The sequence below is a fragment of the Hypanus sabinus genome, chromosome 10, assembly GCF_030144855.1.
Source record: "Hypanus sabinus isolate sHypSab1 chromosome 10, sHypSab1.hap1, whole genome shotgun sequence".
NCBI lineage: Eukaryota > Metazoa > Chordata > Chondrichthyes > Myliobatiformes > Dasyatidae > Hypanus > Hypanus sabinus.
Window position 1 is genome coordinate 109,502,893 of NC_082715.1, and position 22,956 is coordinate 109,525,848.

Genomic DNA, 22,956 nt, shown 5'->3' on the forward strand with positions numbered 1-22,956 from the left:
GATGGAGGCATGGTGGGGTCTTTGATTATGTTGACTGCTTTCTGAATAAACCAATTACCAACTGTTGTCCAGTCACTTAAAATGAACAATCTTGCAGTTTTCTAAGAACTGATGTCAAACACAATTCCAATAAAGCCATGGAGCCCCGTTCAGACATGACCAAGTAGCAAGTCAACAGTTAATTGAGGGGAGCTGTCCTTCGCCTTCCAACATTTGATAGCGTGTAGGTTATGGCCTTTTCTCCAGGAGCACAGTTTAGTTCACAAAATTACAGCACATTCAGCTGATCAATACAGACTTTATGCAATAAATAGAGAATGCCTGGTTTGGAAGGTTGATGGTTTCATTTATGCTTCACGGTTGGGCAATTCTAAATTTCATCTCACCCTTCTCTAGCAGCAGTCAGATTCCATGGCTATAAACTGAACAGTATCTTGCTCAAACATTTGACTTTCAATTAATGCTTTAAAAGTTGAAACACCAGTTTCCTGTTCCAGTGCCTGCCAGCTAATGGGTCAGAAAGAGGACTGAAGCAGTAGTTCAGATCAACACATGGTAGCTAATCTTTGTGGTAAAATCAACACTAGTACTCATACAGCACAGAAAAGGGATCATTGGATTAATTAGTTCTTGGGACACATCTTTGCTGGGCTAGAAAGTTTGCACTATTTCCTGTGTGTAAACCATCCCAAGAACACAAAGGCAACACCATTGGGTATACCTAATGCTTCATCAGCCAAATTATCCATTTGCTGAACAAATGCATGGAGGGGGTTGGGTGAAGAATGCTGATTTGGTACCTGAGGATTATGCTGGGCTAAATGTTCAATCTTTTGCCAGATCTCTTCACGTTCTTTAAGTTTAAATTTCTCCCTGAAATAGAAAAAGAACAGCTCAGTATAGAGCTCAGTAGCTCCAAGGACCAGGTAATTGAGCTGATATTTTTGTCTAAAGAATTACCGTTGTTCTCCCCCCCCCCCCCTTACAAAGGCAGAGCGTTCCTATGAAACCCTTCTTAAGCCGAAATGGTGTAAAGCGAAGAACGATTAATTTATATGGGAAAAATTTTCATAAAAGCGAAAATCCTCCTTGTAATGCAAAAACAGGTTACTAATGTAGGTCTTTTGTAAAAGTGAAGTGGCGTAAAGTGACCATTCGTAAAGCAGGTGACACCTGTAATGTACAATTTAAATTGGTTTCAAACTGTCAAGGCTTGATATTTTCCACCTCAACACTGTCTGTACTTCTGAGCTCTCCACTGGAACCGCTACAAAGCATGAAGAAGATGCCACCATTATATGAACAACAGTTTATTGTAGGTAGAGAAAGAGAACAAAGATAGCTTGTAAAGATTGGACTGAGTTTTCAGTTTGTAATAAGCCACACACACAGATAGTACCTTGACGTCTTTCAAGTTCTTCGAGAATTGTTAATTACCTAACTGGAAGAGTGCTCCCCAATGATCTGATTGATTATAGAACGGAGAATCAGGAACTGTGACTGTGGCAATAAAACTGAGGTAAAGAAACAGTGTTGTAAAATTTCTCTCCCATTCTCAATGGCAATCCCTGGCCTTTGCTGGGACTTGATGTCTGAGGGGCCTAATAAACTGAAATCAAAACATTGGCTTTTTGATTGTGTAAACTCTGACATTTCTCACCATAAAAATGACTCTATAGGATGCAGACAAGCCTGTTATTACTCTGGCAATAAGATAACTAGAGGTCTATCATACCATGAGAGAAAATGAAATACCTAAATAGAATGACTTGGTCTTGAGACCCACGTGAGAAAATTGAAACATCAATTCTTTGCTGCTGTGCGACAATGAGCTCAGTGGGAGCATGAGGATTTTAACAGCAGTAAAAGAAACAGTGAAAGCAACCACAACCCAGGAATAACTACTGCAGATAGAGGACCCTGACTTCAGAATTCAGATGATGACCCATTGAAATAAGCCTGGCCAGTTTACTCTGTGTGGGTGATATGTGAAGCCAATTTGTGGTTTGTGACTTAATGCAAAGTGGCAAGCTAGTACAGTGAGTTAAATGTAAAATAATTGGATAACTTTTACTTCCAGATATGTTATTGATAAAGCTGTACTAAACTTTGATTGAGACACACAATGCAGGAGGAACTCACCAAGTCAAGCAGCGTCCAAGGAAGGAAATAAGCAGTTGACATTTTGGTCCAAGACCCAATTAAAGTAAGTTGGGGAGGAGGAGTACAAGCTGGCAAGTGACAAGTGAAATCAGGTGAAGGGGAAGGTGGGAATGAAGTAATTAGTTGGGAGGTAACAGGTGGCAGAGGTGAAGGGCTGAAGAAGGTATCCAAAATGAGAGGTCAGTGGACCATGGAAGAAGTGGAAAGAAGGGGAATTAAAGGGAGGTAATGGGCAAGGCAAGGAGAGGAGTGAGAAGATACCCAGAATGGAGAATAGAAAAAGGTAGGGTGGGGGGGGGGGGGGCACTTGAAATTACTGGAAGACAAAGTGATGTTCATGACATCAGGTTGGAGGCTACCCAGACAGAATACCAATTGCTGCTCCTCCAACCTGAGATTAGCCTCATCATAGCAACAGAGGCAGCCATGGAGAGACACGTCAGAACGGGAATAGGAAGTTCCTGACTTTTGCAGCAGATGAAGCTAAGAGGCTCGACAAAGTGGTTCCCAATCTGTGTTGAGTCTGACTGACGTGCAGGAGGCCACACTGGGAGTGCCAGATATGATACATGATCCTGACAGACTTGCAGAGTCACCTCATCTGGAAGTACTGTTTTTGGTCCTGAATTGTGTTGACGAAGGTGGCGTAGTGGCAAGTGTAGCACTTGCTGGTGTAAATGCAGAGAGGCAATTCCATGGGAAGGAAAAGTGGACAAGGGAGTCACATAGAGAATGATCCCTTTGGAAATTAGATGTGGTGGTGGGGGGGGGGGGGGGCAGGGAGAGAGGAGAAGATATACTCTATGGTAGCATCCTGCTAGAGACGGTGGAAGTTACACAGAATGATGTGCTGGAAACAGAGACACTAGGGGTGGTAAGCATGGACATGGGAACCTTACCCCTATTATGATAGTGGAAGGATAGGTGAGGGCACATGTGGGGGAAGTGGAGATACAGATGAGGGCAGCATCGATGGTCAAAGGAAAACCCCCATCTTGAGGAAAATAAAGAGGCCATATCAGATGTTTGAGACTGGAAAGCCTCATCCTGTGGAGATGGAGAAGCTAAGAGAACAGCAATTTTTCAAGTGATAGGGTGGATAGAGGTATTGTTAGGATAACTGTGAGAGCCAGTTGGCTTGTAAAAAATGTCAGTGGATAATCTGTCTCCAGAGATGGTTTGAAATTTTGATTGCCACATCAGTGAGCCCTCTGATGGCAGAGGTGCAACAGCTCTGGGAAGTCTTTCAGACATTTACCCACTCCGAACTTAAAGACGATCTCTTCTTGTAATTAAAATTCTCCAATCTTTGCAAACTCCTTGTAAACCTCCAATCCCACATTAGCAAATTCATACAATGATAAGATGATTAAAAATGACACAAGTGCAGTACAGGTGAACAGGTTATGATTTAATAGCCACAGAGGAGACAGTTGCAATAAGAATATAACCTGGAGTAAACTTATTGGAATATTTAAATGAATATTCTGGAACGGAATATTCATTTGGAAGAAAGAACAGTACATTTGGAAAATTATAACCTAATCACACATATTAGTTAAGCCATGGATGAGGGAGAGGAAATCATGTCCAGAGCCAACAGAGGAAGCAGTAGCTGGATTTGGATCTCCCAAAGTACCCCAGAAAAGGTTACTCAGCAGGATAACATGCAGTGCTGGAGTCAACATATCAACACAGATAGAGATCTGCAGCAAACAGGAAGTCCCGATTATTTTCATGTTGGCAACTTGTGAACATGGTGACTGTAACTCTTACATCAACAAGAAAGGGAGAAGATACATCGTAGCCAAATTTCAGTCGACACAAAAATAGGTACCGGAGGCTGCAAGAATGACATCAACTTGCAGAGAAATAATGATGTGAGGTGACTGAGTAAACAATTGCTAAGTAGAAAATAATGTGAGAAACGTGAACAAAGTTATTTAAATAGGGAGAAATTGCAGAAAGATGCAGCAGAGACTGGAGCTGCTTGTGTATCAAACACTGAAACTGTCACATTAGCGAAGCAGGTAAAAGAAAAGACTTGAGTTATACATTTCAACAACAGGCCCATTCAGCTCACCAAGTTTCATCTACATCCTTTTTCCTAGCACTTGGTCGCTAGTCCACTATGCTTTGGTGATTCAAATGTGCGTCTACCTTTATTTTATTTAGTGATACAATATGGGATAGGCCCTTTGAGTCACACTGCTCCAAAAGCTTCCAAACCCAATGAACCCGAACCTAATCACAGGACAATTTACTATGACCACTTAACCCTACCTAGTATGCTTTTGGACAGTGGGAGGAAACTGGAGAACCAGGAGAAAACCCACACATTCCAGGGTGAGGATGTACAGAGACTCCTTATAAAATAGTGTTGACTGAACTCTGAAATGCCCCTAGCTGGAAACACACCACAGGGAGGATGTACAGTGACCCTTATAGAACAGCACTGACTGAACTCTGGAATACCCCAAGCTGTAATCACACCATGCTAACCACTATGTAACTGTGGAGCCCTGCAGAAATTTTTCTTAAAAATTTGAGAGGGTACCTGCCTCCCAACATCTTCTCAAGCAATGTGTTCCACATCTCAACTACGTTCAGGGGTTTAAAAAAATTCCTTTGATCCCCACTAAACCTCTTATTCCTCTCTTTACGCCTATATGGACCTCTGCAATGCAGAATTGTTTCCACGTATGCCTCTCAATTGTTTATACCTCCTCCTTCAGGACCCTCCTCAACCTCCTGTTCCAAGAAAAACTAAACACAGCTTTTCCATAACTGAAGTTATTTCTTATAACTGAAGTGTCCTGCCTTGGCAGGAAAGCACGTTTGAGCATCAGATCAACCATGAGCCCCTCTTCCTCATGATCTCATAGCCAGAGAGTATGCAGTTCTCTTACTGTGATCTGACTGCTGTTTATGTTCTACAAGCATCTCCCTTCCAGTGTATATGTTGTCTCAGGTAATTAAGCATCCTATATAATTCTGTAACCACTCTACCCTCCTATCTTGCTGTTTTCAGATAATTGTTGACTCTCATTCCAAGACCCTTTACCTTCTACAGTTTACACTCTCCCATTTCTTCGCTTTGCTTGCCCTTCCCACAATACACTGCTTATACATTAGACTGACTTCACTTAATTGGTATCTTCTTGCTGTCTTCACTTCCTTCTGCACTGATCTCACTGCCAAATGTTATACCTAATCTTATTCTCTGCATTTAAATTAAAATCATTGACGAGTCCTTCTTCTTGAATGCATGGAACCAATTCCAATGTTCAAAGTACATATAGTCACCAAAAACTACCCCAATTCATTTTCTTGCAGCAGAATAGTCAACGAAAAACTACAAAGACCATAGACCAAACAACCAATGTGCGAAGGACAAACTGAAAATACAAAAAAAGTAAGTAAATAATACAGAGAATATGAGCTGTTGAGTCCTTGAAGACGAGTCCATAGGCGTTTGGTGTTGAGGTGAGTGAAGTTACCCAAGGCTCCTGAACCTCCTTCCTGATGGCAGCAGTGAGAAGAGAGCACGGCCTGAATGGTGGGGTCTTTGATGATGGATGCTGCTTTCGTATGGCAGCACTCCTTGTAGATGTGCTCAATAGTGGCGAGGGCTTTTCCTGTGAAGGACTGGGCTGTATCCATGACCTTTTGTCGGCTTTTCTATTCCTGGCCATTGGTGTTTCCATACCAGGCTGTGATACAACTATGCATCTACAGAAGTTTATCGAAGTTTTAGATGATATGATGAATATGCACAAACTTCTAAGAAAGTAGAGGCACTGCCATTCCTTCCTTGTAATGGTGCTTACATGCTGGTTGCAGAACAGATCCTCTGAAATGATGGTGCCAAGGAATTTCAAGTTACTGACCCTCTCAACCTCCAATCCTCTCTCAAGGACTGGCTTATGGACCTCTGGTTTCCCCCTCCTGAAGTCAATAATCAGCTCTTTGGTTTTGCTGACACTGAGTAAGGGATTATTGTTGTGGCACCATTCAACATGATTTTCAATCTCCTTCCAAGATTCGGCCAACGACAATGGAGTTGTCAGCAAACTTAAATATGGCAATGGCATCCTCACTTAACCTCACATTCAGAAATATAAAGCAAGACAAGCAGAGGGATAAGCAAACAACCTGTGCTGATTAGCGATTACAGAGATGCTGTTGCCAATCCAAAATGACTGGGGTCTGCAGGATCCAGTGAGGAAAATAAGAGCCTAGTTCTTGGAACTTATTAGTTTTGAGGGGATAGTAGTGTTGAATGCTGAGCTGAGATCAATCAGAGCCTCCTGATGTATGCATCCTCCCTGTTCCAGGGCTGAGTGAAGAGCCGATTAAATGGCATCGGCTGTTAACCCGTTGTGATGGTACGCAAACTGGAGGGGATCCAAGCCAGTCCTCAGGCAGGAATTCATAGGTTTCACAACCAACTTCTCAAAGCACTTCATCGTAGTGCTATCAGATGATAGTCACTGAGTAGATTACCACATTCCTCCTGATGATGGAAGTCTGCTTGAAGCAGGTGGGTATCTCAGACTGCCAAAGTGAGAAGTTAAAGGTGTTTGTAAATTCTCCAGCCAGTTGATTAGTACAGGTCTTTGGTACTTGGCCAGGTATACCACCTGGGTCAGATGCCTTCCATGGGTTCACTCCCCTGCCCCCCGAAGAATGCTCCTTCACCAGCCTCGGAGAATGAAATCACAGGGTTGTCAGGGGCTGTGGGAGTTTGTGAAGAGTGCCTCCATGTTGTTGGTTAAAGCGAGCATTAAAGTAATTGGGTGAGACCTTGTTGTTGCATATTATATGTTATTTGGTTTTGCTTTGTAGGAGGTGATGGCATTCAAGCCTTGCCACAGCTGTCGAGCATCCTTCTATAATTCAAATTTGGTCTGGATTCACATGTCATTTGCCATTCTGGAGGTCATAGCTGAACACCATTAGTCTAGCCCTCAGCTGATTGCAGTTCTCTTGGTTCATCCAAGACTGGAGGTTGGGGAAGTTAACTTCTTATCATCACAACAACCACTGCTGCTCATTTCCCTCGAAGCAATTTTCCAATCCAATGAACTATTTTCCCTTGGATCCCAGAGGGTTCTGATGCAGGGTCTTGACCCAAAATATTGACCATTCCTTTGCCTCCAAAGATGCTGCATGACCCGCTGAGAACAATATTATTGCTCTAATTAATTCTGCAATATGGGACCACATCACAAGCTTTGCTAAAATCCAAATGTACTATATCAAATACCATCACAATCAATCTCCCAAACCTGTAACTGTTGTACTTATAAGTCTGCTGATATTAACATTGATGAGATTGAATATCAAATATGTAGGAAAGAAGATTTCAGGAGATCTGGACAAGCAAAGTGAGAAGGGCTGAAGAAGGCAGATGCAATATATTATGGAAAAATAGGAAGCCACCCACTGTGGTGTACAGAACAGGAAAACACAGCACTGAGAAGAGGCTTGGTGGTGTTGCTGTTCAAAGCAACCTTGGTGTGGCCAAGTACACAAACTATTGAGAGCCATGTATAGATACAGAAAGGGATTAGGAAGGTAAATATCTGTTAGCCTTCAGTAGAAGAGGAATGGAATACCAGAGTAGGCTAGTCTTATTGGATTGGACCGGGATCTTGGTCAATCCACAAACTGTTACAGGCTGGTTTAATCTCCTGAGTGAAGAAAGGACACACTTGCCCGAGGCAGAGTGCAGCAAAGGTTTGTTCAGCTGCTTCTGGGGATAGCAGGTTTGAGTTATGGAGGAGAGATTGAGTAGCTTTAATTTTCTAGAAGGATAAGCAGAGATCTCATTGAAATGTTTACAGAGTTTGACAAGCTTGGCTGAGGAATCTCAAACCAAGGGCCACAGTCTCCAAAGGAGAATCAATTTATTCTGTAGGAGTAATGTGAAGGCTCAGTTGTTGTATTTATGCAAAATAGAAAGTCAATTTTTGGAATTGAAGGAAACAGTGGATAGTGCAGGTAAATGGCATTGAGGTAGATGATCAGCCATAACCTTAATGAATAACATACCAGCTCAAGGGTTGATTGGCCTTTTCCAGATACTATTTATTTTATGTTAAATGGTTCTGAAACCAGCTAAGATGATAACTTAACCATTTGCTGGACAGAGGATAGGACTAAAACACAATGGTAACTGTGTCAGTCAGATTATCTGCTAACCTATGTGGATTTATTTTTATTTCATTTAACATTATTCCAATTTGCAATAATTATTGAACTGAACAATAAACCTCTATCCCAAGCAAGGTGCATCCAAAACAAACACAGATGAGACCGTGTATGTGAGAGCACCCATTAACATATTGGTAACTTTGCACTTCAGTAAAACTGAAAAGCATAGTAAACAATGAAGACTGAAGCATGTCTCAAGATAAAGTAGACAGGCAAGTGGAATAATTGACCACACAGCAGATGTAATTAAATGTAAAGTATAGGCCAACATAATCTAGCATAAAGTATGAAGAGACATGATCCAAGCAAAGCGATACATTCCTTGATAGGTGCACAAATCAAGAGGCCTGGGAATGTATAAGTATAAATCTTTAAAGATGGCAGGAAAGATTATCAAGACAATAAATGGTACATACAGAATCATGGGTAGAATCTAAAAGCCATTTTGAGAAATCGGGCTGTTTTGTTCCAATTGTACAGGGTGATGTTGAGGCCACATCTGGAGTACAGTGCACAGTTTTGGTCTCCTTATTCAAGAAATACACTAAAGAACAGTACAGGCTCTTTGGCCTACAATATTGTGCCGGCATTTTAACCTACTCTAAGAACAATTGAACCCTTTCCTCCTACATAGATGAGAGGATTGTCCTCTCAAGAGCAGTTAGAGGTTGGATCTCCATTCTCTGGGTTTATAATGATGGGTGATCTTACTGAAACACAAATCCAAAGGGAACATGATAGTGGGACAGATTTTAATGAGGGTATACACTTACAAGCAAAGGGAACGTAAAAAAAAAACATGCTCAAGAATTGTTCCTTGCAGAGCATTGACTCTCTGGAATTCTCTACTTGAGGGTTGGGGAGACTAGATCATTGAGGGAGTTCAAAAAGGTGGTGGTGAAAATTGAAAGATCAAGGAATTGAGGGCCATGTAGAACTGGCACAGAAGAGAAGTTGTGGCCAGTGTAAATCAGTCATTTTTGTACTGAGTGGCAGAGTCCAGAGGGACCAAGCTGTCCAATTCTATGCTAACTTTGTGTTCATACAGAAACATGCCTCTTTGAATCCATTGAAATTTCCTTACTTCTGTTTCTCTGCCTTGTACTGCTGAGTGCAATCATCAAACAGCTTCTGATTCATCTCCATGAACAGCTTCAATGCATTGTAAATCAGTCCATGAATTGTCCTGAATAGGAATAAGACATTTCAACATTCAGACAGCCTGTACAATTCATTTTTATTTGTTACATTAAATCTATATTTTATCAACATTCTACTGACAGATAACCACGGAGGGCTTTCACTTAATTCTTTCGGAAAAAAAATCTACGATTTCTGGAAGCAAAAATATTTAGATGCTGTAAATCTGACATTAAAACTTAAAATGCTGAGCAAGTTAGGCATAGAGAAACAGCTATTCAATGTTTCAGATTTGTGATCTGCCAAAGATATTCTGGGGAAGGGATTGGGAACAAAGTAAACAAGTACATTGCAAGTTGCAGAGAATGGAGGATGGAGATAACAAGGGATCATCTATAGTCGGATGGAAATCCAAAACTGGATACTGCTATGATTGAAGAAAGTCCATTACGATTTTTTGAGAAGGATATCATGCTTTTGTAGGTCTTTAAGAAAGAATATACGAGGAGGAAACCAATGGTATTAGTGTATTTAGGTCTTCAGGAAGCTTTTCATAAGGCCCCACAACTTAAGGTGAAGATGATTAAATACATGGAATCACTGGATATAGTACCAAGAGCAGGATCAACTGGGTACTTATGTTGGCAGGGTGAAGCTGACAAGGTATGACAGGGATGGGTGCTTGGGCCCCAGCTAGTTATAATCTTTCTCAACATCTTGGCTGAAGGATATAAAGCAACAAGTGCAAGTTTGCCAAGGATATTAAACCAAAAGGGAAAGTGAGCAATGATAAGGATGCAACGTGACATCAGAGGTTATTTTCAGAAGGCTTTGATAAGATCTGATACAGAATGTAATTCAGTTAAGACAACAGCAATGTTATGGTATGAAAAAGGTGTTAGTGGTACAAGGTTTATAAAAGTAGATAATTCCCTGACCCAAGGCAGAGATTTGTTTCTCATCCTTAGTTATGGTGAGTTATTGGAAGACTATTGATGCTGTTAGAAGGGCTGCAAGGACAGGCCAGAGAACTACAGGCTGGTGAGCCTAACATCATCAGTGAGAAAGTTATTTGAGGGTATTCTGAAGGACAGGAGCTATCTACATTCAGAAAGCCAAAGACTGAATAGGGATGGTTGTCAAGGCTTTGCATGCAGGAAATTGTATCATAAACTTAATAGTTTTCAGTTTGAAGAGGTTTCATGAAAGCAAGGCAGCAGACAATCTGCATGGACAAGCAAGGCTTTTGACAAGGTCTTGTGCAGTAGGTTGGTCCAGAAGGTGAAGGCACTTGAGATGCAGTGTGAGAAGACAGACTCTCAGATACAGTTTCCATGAAAGCTGCAACAAAGTAGTGAAGGAGACATTTGACATGCTGGCCTTCACTGGACAGGGCACTGAATACAAAAGTTGTGGTGTTACATTACAGCTGTATAGTACATTGGTGAGACTCTACCTGAATACTGTGAGCAGTTCTGGACACGATACCATAGGAAGGATGTGATTCTGCTAGAGGGTTCAGAAAGATTCATAAGGATGCTGCTGGCACTTGAGGGCTTGAGTTTAAGGACAGACTAGATACACAAGGATTGCTTTCCCTGGAGCATTGAGGTGATGGAATTAACTTATCAAAGTTTATAAAATGATGAGAAGCAGTGATTTTATAAACAGTGATCAGGTGGATGGTGACAGTCCTTTATCCATGGTAAGAAAGTTTAAAACTAAAGAGTAAAGGTTAATGTGAGAGGGGAAAGACTTAGTTTTTCCCCCCCACACAGAAGGTAGTGGGAATATGGAATAAGCTATCAGAGGAAGTGGTACAGGCAGGTACAATTATGTTTAATAAATGTTTAAAGATGTTTGGACACATTCATGAATAAGAAAGATTTAAAGCAAGGGTTCCCTGCCTGGGGTTCACAGGCCCCAGGGTTAATGGTGGGTTCACGGCATAAAAAAAGTTTGAGAACCGCTGATTTACAATGATTTTTGTCAAATGCAGGTAAACGGGACAAGCTCAGGAAGAGGTTTTGGTCAGCATGGAGAAACTGTGCCATGGGTCAGTTTCAGTGCTGTAAAACTGAAAACTGACTTCATCATTACCTCTTGCAGCTTGTTTCAGATATCAAATACTATCTCTATATCTGAAACTTTCCCCTCAAATCCTCTTCAAAAAACTTGTTCTGTACGACATAAACCTAGGCCATCAATTCAAGCTATCCCTCCTATAATTTTATATAGGTCACCTTATGCCTTCTTCACTCCATCACGGGAAACAAACCTAGCCTATACCATCTCTCCCCCCATAGTTCTCCAATCCAGGTAATACCCCAGAGAGCCTCCTCTGCACTTACAACTGGGGACAAGGGACCTATTCCTACTCCTTTCACTTATGACATTTCGTAGGAGTAATGGGTGAGATCAAATTGTGAAGGCTTGTTAAAGTTTCAGTGTCGGGTTGGTGAAAATAGAGGAAAAACAACTGAGAAAAATGCTTTCCTCCATTTTCACCATTTTCTGACATAAACCAATAATCTAAAACAAAAAGCAGAATAGAAATGCTAAGTGTATCGGGGAGAGGATAAAGAATTAACATTACTGGTAGATAAGCATACATCAGAATAGTTGGTGCTAATGAATTGCCGAGTTCACTGTCATAGGTTCTAAATATAACAGGTCAATGATGACAAACTTACTTGTTCCAATGACTTTTAGAGTTCTTGTAGAGTGCAGGGAACATTATAGGGAGGATTTTGGCAGCATTGTCACTGATCAAACTCATGATGTACTCATTGTTCCAATAATATAGAGCTCGCTCTGCCACCTGAAACAGGATAAACAACTTCAGTACAATTAAAGCACTGACTTCAAACATTACAGAGCCTTATATCTTTGGCTTTGCTCCAAGTTACTTTGAATAGTTACTCTGAATGTAAATTTAGGTTTCAGGAAATAATGGAGAAACAGGGAGGCTGCAGATTGCTGATCAATCAGATCAAGAATCCTCAAAGGGTTTAGCTAGAAACTACACCTTCACCAAATCATGAAAATTTATATCATAAGGGGTCATTTGACCTATTGTGTCTGTGCTGATCTGTCAACTGAGCTCTCCAACCTGATCACATCTACCAGTACCGAGTCCCACAGCACTGCAATGTTCTTAAACACACATCCAACTTGCTCTATCATCCTTTCAGGAACTTAAGTCCAGACTTTTACCACAATCTGGAAGGGGGAAGAAAACACTTTTGCTAAACCTCTATCTATTCCTCACCATTTTAAATCTATGCTTTCTAGCTCTTGATCCCTTTAACTGACACAAGTCATTCATATTTATCATATCTGGGTCTTGACTTTATGTTCCAAGCAAACTGGTCTTTCTTAATCAATTATTTCTCATACCTACATATTCAATTATATCTTTGCAAATCTCCTCTGCTGCCATCCCAACCCAGTCACATCTCCATAATCATCCTGTAAAGTGGTCAAGGTCAAAAGTTGTATATGATTCTCAGATAGCTTCCATGCTCTTGTACTGTGCTTTAATAACAAAAAAAAAGCATATGATGTACTTTTAACCTCTCTATGCTATCTGCAGATTTATGGACAACTTGCATTGCACCGTCTCACAACTCTCTGGATTAAGCTGTCACTTTTCTACCAGACCTGAAGTAGAAAGCTCCCCCACGATCAACCACGTTGCCAAATTTTCAAGCTGCACACTTTTGCCACACCATCTCTCATGTCTGAATCATTGATAAATATTACAAAAAGTCAAGGAGTAGTGAAGCTGATAGAACTTCACTGGATGAAACCTTCCAGGCAAACAAAAACTGTCTTCTTCCTCCCTGCCACTGAACCAGTTTTGGATCCAACTTACTACTCTATTTTGGACCCCTTGGGGATTTAAACAAAAATAAATAAAATACATTTTATATATAAAAATCAGCTTTCCCCGAAAATCCAAAACCTACAAAAAGCCCAGTTACATCTACAGAAAGTTATCACGAGACAAAAACACAATTCTGTAATTTAGAGACAAGTGAATGAAGAACAGTCTTGGCTGAGCTTACACGCCGTTACTTCCTGTAAAGAAAAAACTAACATAAATGGCTGTGATACCTCACTCCCTGATAAGCTGTACATCTTGTTTAGCATGCTTTGAAAGGGAGAATAAAACTACATCAGCACAAGTCCATTACAAGTCATCAGGCCCTGCTGGTGTACCTAACAAGTAACTGAAAACCTGTACCAACTAACAGGCTGGAGTGTTCAAAAACACCCTCACCTCTCAATGCTGCAGTTGGAAGTTCCCATCTTCAAAATGGCATCAATCATACCAGTGCCCAAAAAGAACAGAGTGAGCTGCCTCAATGATGATGTCTGATAGCACGTCTACAGCGAGGACAGCTAACAGAAAATTTGCAGCCGGACCTGGACCAGCTGGAAAAATGGTGGATGGAATTTATTTATTTGGCAATGTAGAATGGAGTAGGCCATTCCGGCTCTTTAGGCCATGCTGCTCCAGCAGCCCCAACAAACCCGATTAACCCTAACCTAACCCCAGGACAAATTACGACGACCAATTAACCTACTAACCAGTACATCTTTGCACTGAATGAGGAAACTGAAGTGCCTGGGGGGAAACCCACTCATTTCACAGGCAGGATGTACAAATTCCTTACAGAACAGCACCAAATTGAACTCTGAACTCTGGAACACCCCAAGCTGTAACAGCATTATGCTAACTGCTGAGCTATTATGGTACCCTATGGTTATGCAGACAAGTGTGAAGTGTTCCACCTTGGGAGCACAACCCAGTGCAGGTATTACACAGTGAGCAGTAGGGCACTGAGGAGTGCAGAACAGAAGGGTCTGAGAATACAGATCCATAAGTAAATAGGGTCGAAAAGAAAGCTTCTGGCACATTGGCCTTCATAAATCAAAGTACTGAGTACAGGGGATGTTATTTTGAAGTTGTACAAGATATTGGTGAAGCCTAATTTGGAGTATTGTGTGCAGTTCTGGTCACTTACTTATTGATGCCATGACTTAGAGCTGCTGCAATTTTCTACTGTCACAAAAGTTTCAAAGCAAATACAATCATACTGGCTCTCCACTTGGTCTCAGATCAGCTGAACAACAGCAATACACAAGTCAGGATGCTGTTTATTGCTTCGTCTCCTCACTACTAATTAACAAATCAAAGCCTGGGCCTCCTTCTGTAACTAGATCTTTGACTTCCTCACCGGGAGACGAATCAGTACTTTTCAGTAATGACACCTCACTCTCACTGACAATGAAGCACTGGCACACCTCAAAAAATGTAACGTTAGCCTAATGCTTTACTCTCTACACATGCATGACTGCGTGGTTAGGCTCAAATTTTCCAATGATACCGCTGCTGTTGGCAGAATTTCAGTTGGCAACAAGGCATACAAGAGCGAGACTGATCAGCTGCTTGAGTGGTAGCGCTACAACAAACTTCTACTCAATGTCAGCAAGATCAAGGAATTGAATGTGGATCTGAGGAAGAGGAAGTCAAAAGAACAGACACCAGTCTTCATGAGGGTTTAGTAATGGAAAGAGTGAGCAGCTTCAAGTTCCTGGGTGTCAACATCTCAAAGGATCTAAACTGGGCCCAACACTTAGATGCAATCATAAAAAAGTGGCTATACTGCATTAGAAGAGATTTGGCTTGTCACCAGACTCTAGACAATTTTTACAAATATACAGTAGAGAGCATTCTGACTGGTTGCATCACTGCTTAGCATGGAGGCTCCCATGCACAGGATTGAAAGAGGCTGCAGGGGGTTGTAGATTCAGCCAGCTCCATCATGGGCACAACCCTCCCAACTATCAAGTGCATCCTCAAAAGGCAGTACCTCAAAGGAGGTGGCATCCATCTTTAAGGAGACTTGCCATCTGGGACATGACTTTTCATAACTACCATTGGGGAAGTGGTACTGGAACAAACACTCTACGTTTCAGTAAGAGCTGCACTCCCCAACCCATCAGATTTCCAAATGGTCCATGAACACCATCTCACTATTCCACTTTTGTGCCATATATTTTGGCAAATTATTGTAAATTTCATGCTTTATACTGCTGTACATGCTTGCAGTGCTGCCACAAAACAACAAATTTCACAACATGTGCCAGTGATAATAAACGTGATCCTGCTTCCTGATAATCTATGCCTAAGTGAAGAAATTACTTACAGGTTCCTAACAGTTCATGAACCCATACAAACTACATTATTCTTTTTTCTGAACCACTTATTTTTATAATAATTTATATCTTTGCACTGTACTGCTGCCGTAAACAAATTCCGTCTAATAAGTCAGTATAATAGATCTGATTCTTATAAGTCATATCACCTCTGAAGTTAATGCCTATAATTGCTTGTTTTATTGTTTCTTCATTTTATGTTAACATTAATCATTCAATCCAGTGGAACCATACTCACAGCTGGAGAGGACTGAAAGACTGTGTCCATGATTTCTGTTCTTGCTTCACTTAACAATCTGTGTTAAAAGAACTCGCCCTTGGACTCGGGAGTGATCAGTTTCAATTTAGCATTGCACAATGAAGGACTCACCAGTATCTGGTTTCACGTCACAGACACTCGATGCGGCAGAGATGAAATGAAAGACTAGTCCAAGAAATAGTAGCTAAAATAAATTGACAACTTTACCCTTGAGGAGGAAAGCCAAGGGAATGGTGGGCTTACCTGGAAGTGCGGGCTAGAAACACACTTAGCAAGCTGTCGGAACAGTGGTTCCATTACTTTCACAAACTCTGAGGGCTCAATGACATCTAGAATTTCTTCCAGTTCATTCAGAAACATGACTTCCTTTGGACTGTGCGTTTTGGGCCAGAACTTGAGCAAACCTACAATCACCTAGGAGAGGAACACAGCAGATAGGAGCATCTTGGAAACTAAAAACTGCAAAAAGGAAAATGCACAACAGGTGATTCAGTCTATGGGCCCCTGGCCAAATGTTGCTCCCATCAGAAACACTGAATAGTAAATTGTGGCTCACTCATTGGTCAAAACCAAATTAACATCTACCCAAGCTACTCCATAATGAGTCCAATACTATTAGCCATCCTGTCAAAGAGCACCCCACCAGACACTCAACGTTCCCATTATGACGACACAAGGGACTGCAGATGCTGAAATCTGAAGCAATAACCAAATTGCTAGAAGAATTTAGTGGTTTGAGCAGCAGCTGTGAATGCAGGCTGATATTCAGGTCAAAACCGTGCATCAGAACTGAAAAATATTTGAAAAAATCAGCACAAGATCTTGAAGTTTGTGTCAATAATATTGTACTTACTGGCTCTGTAAGGCTGCTGTCTTTCTCAAGGAACTGCACCACACAATAGGCCAGCTGAAGAGACAAAAAGACCTTAAGTATGCCCATTTGATCTCTAACAAGTGACAATTACTGTAAACAGTGGCTGAAAGGTGGAACTTGTTAGCTACTTTGTTCATTTATTTCAGAGATTCATCTGAGGAGATTTCTACTGAGAACCGGATAACGTATATGACAAACAAGGAGGCAACACATGGGTTAAATGATAGTGAGCTAAAACCGGGTGTCGTCGGGTTACTGGGTGGGTTCCATTTTATAGTTAGACAACAGAGGAACCCAACTGATGTGAAAGAGGAGAATATCAAGAGCAGATCTTTGGAGAACATAGAGGTAATGTTATGGACATCTGACAAGAAGTCATTGTAAGTGGATCTCTGGAGAAATCACATGTCAGAATAAAAACGCAAACTGCAACTTACTAAATCTCACTCAAAGGCTAGATGATACCGAGATGTTGCAGGGAATGCATGAATATTACAGAGATTCAATCAATGAGGTAGAGAGAAGTTTTAAGTAAAAGTAGAGAACACTGGAAAGTCAGCAAGTCAGGTAGCAGTGCAGAGATTAACACTTCAGGCTGATGACCCATCATTAGATTAAGCAATTTGTTCAATGGTCATCAAGCTCAAACTTTCCATTGGTAAGGATCCTCCAGACTTGAAAAGAATTGCATTATGGGTGTTACAGTATCTCTAAAGGTATGAGCACAACAGGTGAAATATTCCTTACCTGTGGGTGGTACACACTGAGACTCTTCACCTTGTGCAATGGCAACAACACTCTGATCAGGAACATTTTATGCTCTTCCTTTAAGGGTAATGCAAATCCATTGATTATACTGGAAAAAGAAATGAAGAGATGAGACAAATTAAACTCTTGACAATTGAACTATAAACACACAGAAATGGATTAAGGAATTCACAGATAACTAGACAAGATTTTAAAACATTCCTATTGATGTTCCACATGGTAATCTTAATCTCTTCTTCATAACTAGCAATAGCACCTGCTACTTGGTACAATAGCTGTTCCTCTTGAGACCAGTCAAACATCAGTAGAATATTCAGAATTAACAAGGCCATCTTTGCCTTTGCATGAGAGACACTGAAATAGGAATCTCAGTCAATTTGCTCTTTCATTATCTACCAGCTCAGTGCAGTTCAAATTTATGATTATTCTGGTCTGTAGCATCGTAGATCAGTAAACCCTTGCTACAGCCAGCCTACACAAGGCTCAAGGGCTGCATTTTCCCAAGTAGATGAAAGGACCGATTTCAACAGGGATCTTCTCACCCCAGTTCAGGTATTTATTATTAAATGGACTTAGTACAGAGTCGCACAGCAATGAAAGACAGCATTCACTCAGTGCCCAAAAGACCTTGCATATAACATGGTCCACCTGTCCCACAAAGTAATAAGCACATAATCTAATCTGATGTTTTCAGTGCATGATGAAACTAAAGGGTACCATGGTTTTTTTGGAAGTCAATCAGCTTAACACCATGACAATGTCTTCCCTGGATAATTCATAAACTGTCCAGATCACAATACATGATTCAGAATGAAGTAGTTGGTCAAATTTATTTACGTATTTATTGAGTGTGGAATAGGCACTTCTAGCCTTTGAACCACGCTGTACAACAATCCCGATTTAATCCTAGCCTAATAATGGGACGATTTACAGTGACTAATTAACCTACCAACCAGTACTTCTCTGGACTGTGGGAAGAAACTGGAGCACGCAATCATGGGGAGAATGTACAAATGGTGGGATTTGAACCCAGGTCACTGATACTGTAAAACATTGTGCTAACCGCTATGCTACCATGCCATGATGTTAAAAAGATGTTAGCTGTACTTCTTTCGTACCTCATCATTACTTCCAAGGTCAAATTCAACTCACCAACCACTGTATACCACATTACAGGCAGTAAGATGGTCAGATGGACAGCACATATCTGTGGAGACCATCAATTACCCATTTACACTAATTCTGTAACCCACTATGCCTTGGTTATACAAGTGCCGTACACGTGTTTCTTAAATGTGGGACTAACTGCCTCTACTACTTCATCATGCAATGCATTCCAGATTGCAACTACAGGTGAGAAAAACTTTCAGAATCCCCTAAACCTCTGCCCTCTGGTATTACACATCTCATTCACTGCCCACCCTATTTATGGCCATCATAATTCTATACTCCCCTATCAAGTTCCTCCTTATTCATCCACTCCATAGAAAATAAATCTAGTCTTTCATAACTGAAATATTCCACCCCAGGCAACATTGGTGATTCTCTGGCTGGCGAGGCTCAAAGGGCCGGAAGGGCCTATTCCGTGATGTATCTCAATAAATCAATTATCCAGTGAAAGCATGTCCATCAGTGCGGCAACCAGAAATACTTCCAGTGCTCCATCCACACACTCACCACTGTTTTATAAAGTTGTATCAGAACATCCCTGCTCTTGATACTCTTATCCTTAAATAACAAAAGCAAGTATTCGCGTGCCCTCATCAGCTGATTTACCTGTGCTACCACCTTCAAGAATTAATGACTTGTACACTCAGGGTTTCTTTGTTCCTTAAATATTCCCCAAGGACTCATCACTATGGTATGTCCTAGTCTTATCATCAAGCCTACCTTCCCAAATACATTTCTTCACACCTAACAGGATTAAATTCTGTCTTCTGTCGGCCACTGGCCTTCCCAATGCTGCCCCATAGCGCAAGATCATTCTCATCCCACCAAGTTTCAAGTCATTAGCAAGCTTTCCCAGCACATCTCCTATACTCACATTTCAGTGGTTAATGTACATAATTAACATCATAGGTCCAACACCAATCATTGTGGTACACCACTTGACAGTGACCCGCTTTGGCAGGCTGAAATCAGTCTGGCTCAATAAAAGGAAGAAAGTGGCAGCCATTGTTGGAGCTGGCCAGTATTAGAGTGGCTCAACAGGTTTGGGCAAGAACAGGTAGGGGTTCTAAATAAGAAAGTTTCTAGTAAGCTTCCCCCCTCTGTTAGCACCTAGCTAATACGCAGAGAATGGATCCAGAGGTAACAGTATGTTCCTTGTGTGAGGTGCAGAAAATTTGAGGAGACTCCAGCCTCTGATAACTACATTGGCATTATGCTCATTGAGCTGCAGCTCCTTAGTGTTAAGGAACTGAAGCAGCAGCTGGATGACCTTTGGCTCATACAGAATAAGTGAAGGGGTGATAGTTAGGAGCTTCAGGTAGTCACTCTTAAGTTGCAGAAGGTAGGTATGTGAATGACTGCCAGGAGAAAGGGAATAGGCAGTCAATGCACAGTACCCCTGTGGCCATCCCCCTCAATTATAAGCAATACCACTTTGAATAAATGGTTCCTCAATTTCCTCACTGGATCTTACAGGCCCCAGTCAGTATGGATTGGTAACATCTCCCGAATTACCATCAGCACAGGTGCATGACAAGGTTGTGTGCTTAGCCCTCTACTCACTTTATATTTATGACTGAGGCTAAGGACAGCACTAATGCCATATTTAAGTTTGCTGACAACACCACTGTTTCTGGCCAAATCAAAGATGATGATGAATTGGCATATAGGAGAGGGCTTGAAAATATGGTTGAATAGTGCTACAACAAAAACCTCTCAATGTTAGCAAACCAAAGAGCTGATTTAATGACCACAGGAGGAGGAAATCGGAGGTTCAAGAGCCAGTCCTCACTGGAGGTTCAGAGGTGGAGAAGGTCACTAACTTTAAAATCAATGGTGTTATCATTTCAGAGGATATGTCCTGGGACCAGCACATAAATGTCATTACAAAGAAAGCATGGCATAGCCTCTACCTTTTTAGAAGTTTGCACAGATTCAGCACGTCACCTGAAACTTGTCAATATTCTACAGATGCACAGGAGTATCCCGAAAGGTATCCATGGGTAGGATGAGTGATAAGCTTCTGCACAGGGAGTTCAGGGAAGTTAAATGTCAAGTTAAGGGCAGGACCACGGGGGCTGTGATCTCAGGGTTACTACCCATGCCATGTGCTAGTGAGGCCAGAGCTAGGATTATACAGTTTAACATGCGGCTAAGGAGTTGGTGTAGGGCATAAGATTTTTGGATCATTGGGTTCTCCTCTAGGGAAGATGAGACTTGTATATAAGGGACAATTTGTAAGTGAACTGGTAGGAGACAAATACTCTGGTGGAAATTTGCTAATGCTGCTCGGTGGGATTTAAATTAGAGTCACAGGGGGATATGAACCAGAGTGCCAGCTTGTGAAGAGACTGTGGAGACAGATGTTGGTAAGACCTCAGACAAAGTCAGGAATCAAAAGGTTGAGCACAGTGTGACTAATGTCCTGAGCTGCATATATTTCAATGCATGTATCATAGGAAAGGCAGATGAGCTCAGAGCATGGATCAACATCTGGAATTATGACATTAGTGAGATGGTTGCAGGAGGGGCACGACAGGCAGCTCAATATTCTGGGGTTCCAATGTTTTAGATGTGACAAGAGCAGGAGAGATTACAAAAGAGGTGGTGTTACTAAGTAGAGAAAATGGCATGGCCATAGTCAGTCAGGACAGTCTGGAGAACTCGTCAAGTGAGGTGTTATGGGTGAAACTAAGAAATAAGAAAGGTACGACCACATTAATGAGGCTATTTTACAAACCATCCAACAGTTCTAGGCATTTTTGGAACAAATTTGCAGAGAGATCACAGACTGTTAACTTTCTACATATTGACTGGGAATTCCATACTTTACAAGTACTGATGGCATAGAGTTTGTCAAACGTATTCAGGAAGGTTTCCTTCATCAGTACATAAAAGTCACAATGAGAGAGGATGTGATCCTGGTTCTGCTATTGGGGAATAAGACAGGGCAGGTGACAGAAGGGGAACACTGAAGCGAATGACACTGTGGTCACGAGATACAAAATAAATATGCAAAAAGATCCATCTGGTCTGCAGGCTGAGATTCTAAATTGGAGCAAGGCCAATTTTGATGGCATCAGAAATGATCTGGCATGTGAATTGGGACAGGCTGTTTTCTGGCATAAGTGCACTTGGTAAATGGGAGACTTTCAAAAGTAAAATCTTAAGACTATAAAGCATATATGTGTCTGTCAGAGTAAAAGGTAAAGATAACAAGCTTAGGGAATCTTGCTTTTCAAGAGATACTGAAGCCCTGGTTAAGAGAAAGGAGGTGCTTTGCAAGTATAGGCAGGTGGGAACAAATGAGGCACTTATGGAGTACAAGAAATGCAAGAGAACACAAAAAGAAAGGAATCAAGAGGGCGAAAGGAAGGCATAAATTTGCTAGCAGACAAGGTGAAGGAGAATCCTAAAGAGTTCTACAGATATGTTAAGAACAAAAAAATTTCAAAAGACAAAATTGGTCCTCTGGAAGGCCAGAATGGTAATCCATGTGTGGAGCCAAAACAAATGGAGGGAAATTTTACAGATGCAAAAAAAAAATACTCAGGAGATGGACAGAGGTGATAGAAGTAAGGCAAAGTGGCATCAACTTAATGGACCCTGTACAGATTACAGAGGAGGTGGTGCTTGCTATCCTGAGGCAAATCAGGGTGGATAAATCTCCAGGGCCTGACAAGGAGCTCCATTGGACCCTATGAAAGGCAAGTACAGAAATTGCCGGGGACCAGCAGAAATATTTAAATCATACTCAGCAACAGGAGAGGTACCAGATAGAGGATAGCAACAGTTGTTTCGCTATTTAAAAAAGGCTCTGAACATAAATCAGGAGATTATAATCCACTGAGTCTGACATCATTTGGTGGGAAAGTTATCAGAAGGTAATCTGAGGGACCAGATATCTTAGTATTTGGATAGACATGGACTGAGTGAGGATAGTCAGCTTGGCTTTGTGCGTGGTAGGTTATGTCTAACCAATCTTATAGAGGTTTTCGAGGAAGTTACCAGGAAAGTGGACGAAGACAAGGCAGTGGATGTTGTCCTCATGGACTCCAGCAAGGCATTTAACAAGGTCCCACATGGGAGGATGGTCAAAAAAGGTTCAGTTGTTTGGCTTTCAAGATGAGGTAAT

General features: G+C 41.3%; 1 protein-coding gene across 5 annotated transcripts in view; it reads right to left on the reverse strand.

Annotated features, from left to right (window-relative positions):
* ppp2r5d (protein phosphatase 2, regulatory subunit B', delta) overlaps positions 1-22,956 on the reverse strand; it is a 148,284-nt gene that overhangs the window by 13,893 nt on the left and 111,435 nt on the right. For all 5 annotated transcript variants that reach the window (XM_059982606.1, XM_059982603.1, XM_059982604.1 and 2 more), the window contains 6 exons: positions 17,631-17,739; positions 16,863-16,916; positions 16,253-16,423; positions 12,216-12,343; positions 9,467-9,568; positions 801-873 (listed from right to left, as the gene is read on the reverse strand). In XM_059982606.1, the coding sequence (XP_059838589.1) occupies positions 801-873; positions 9,467-9,568; positions 12,216-12,343; positions 16,253-16,423; positions 16,863-16,916; positions 17,631-17,739 (637 nt within the window). The remainder of the gene's footprint in view (positions 1-800; positions 874-9,466; positions 9,569-12,215; positions 12,344-16,252; positions 16,424-16,862; positions 16,917-17,630; positions 17,740-22,956) is intronic.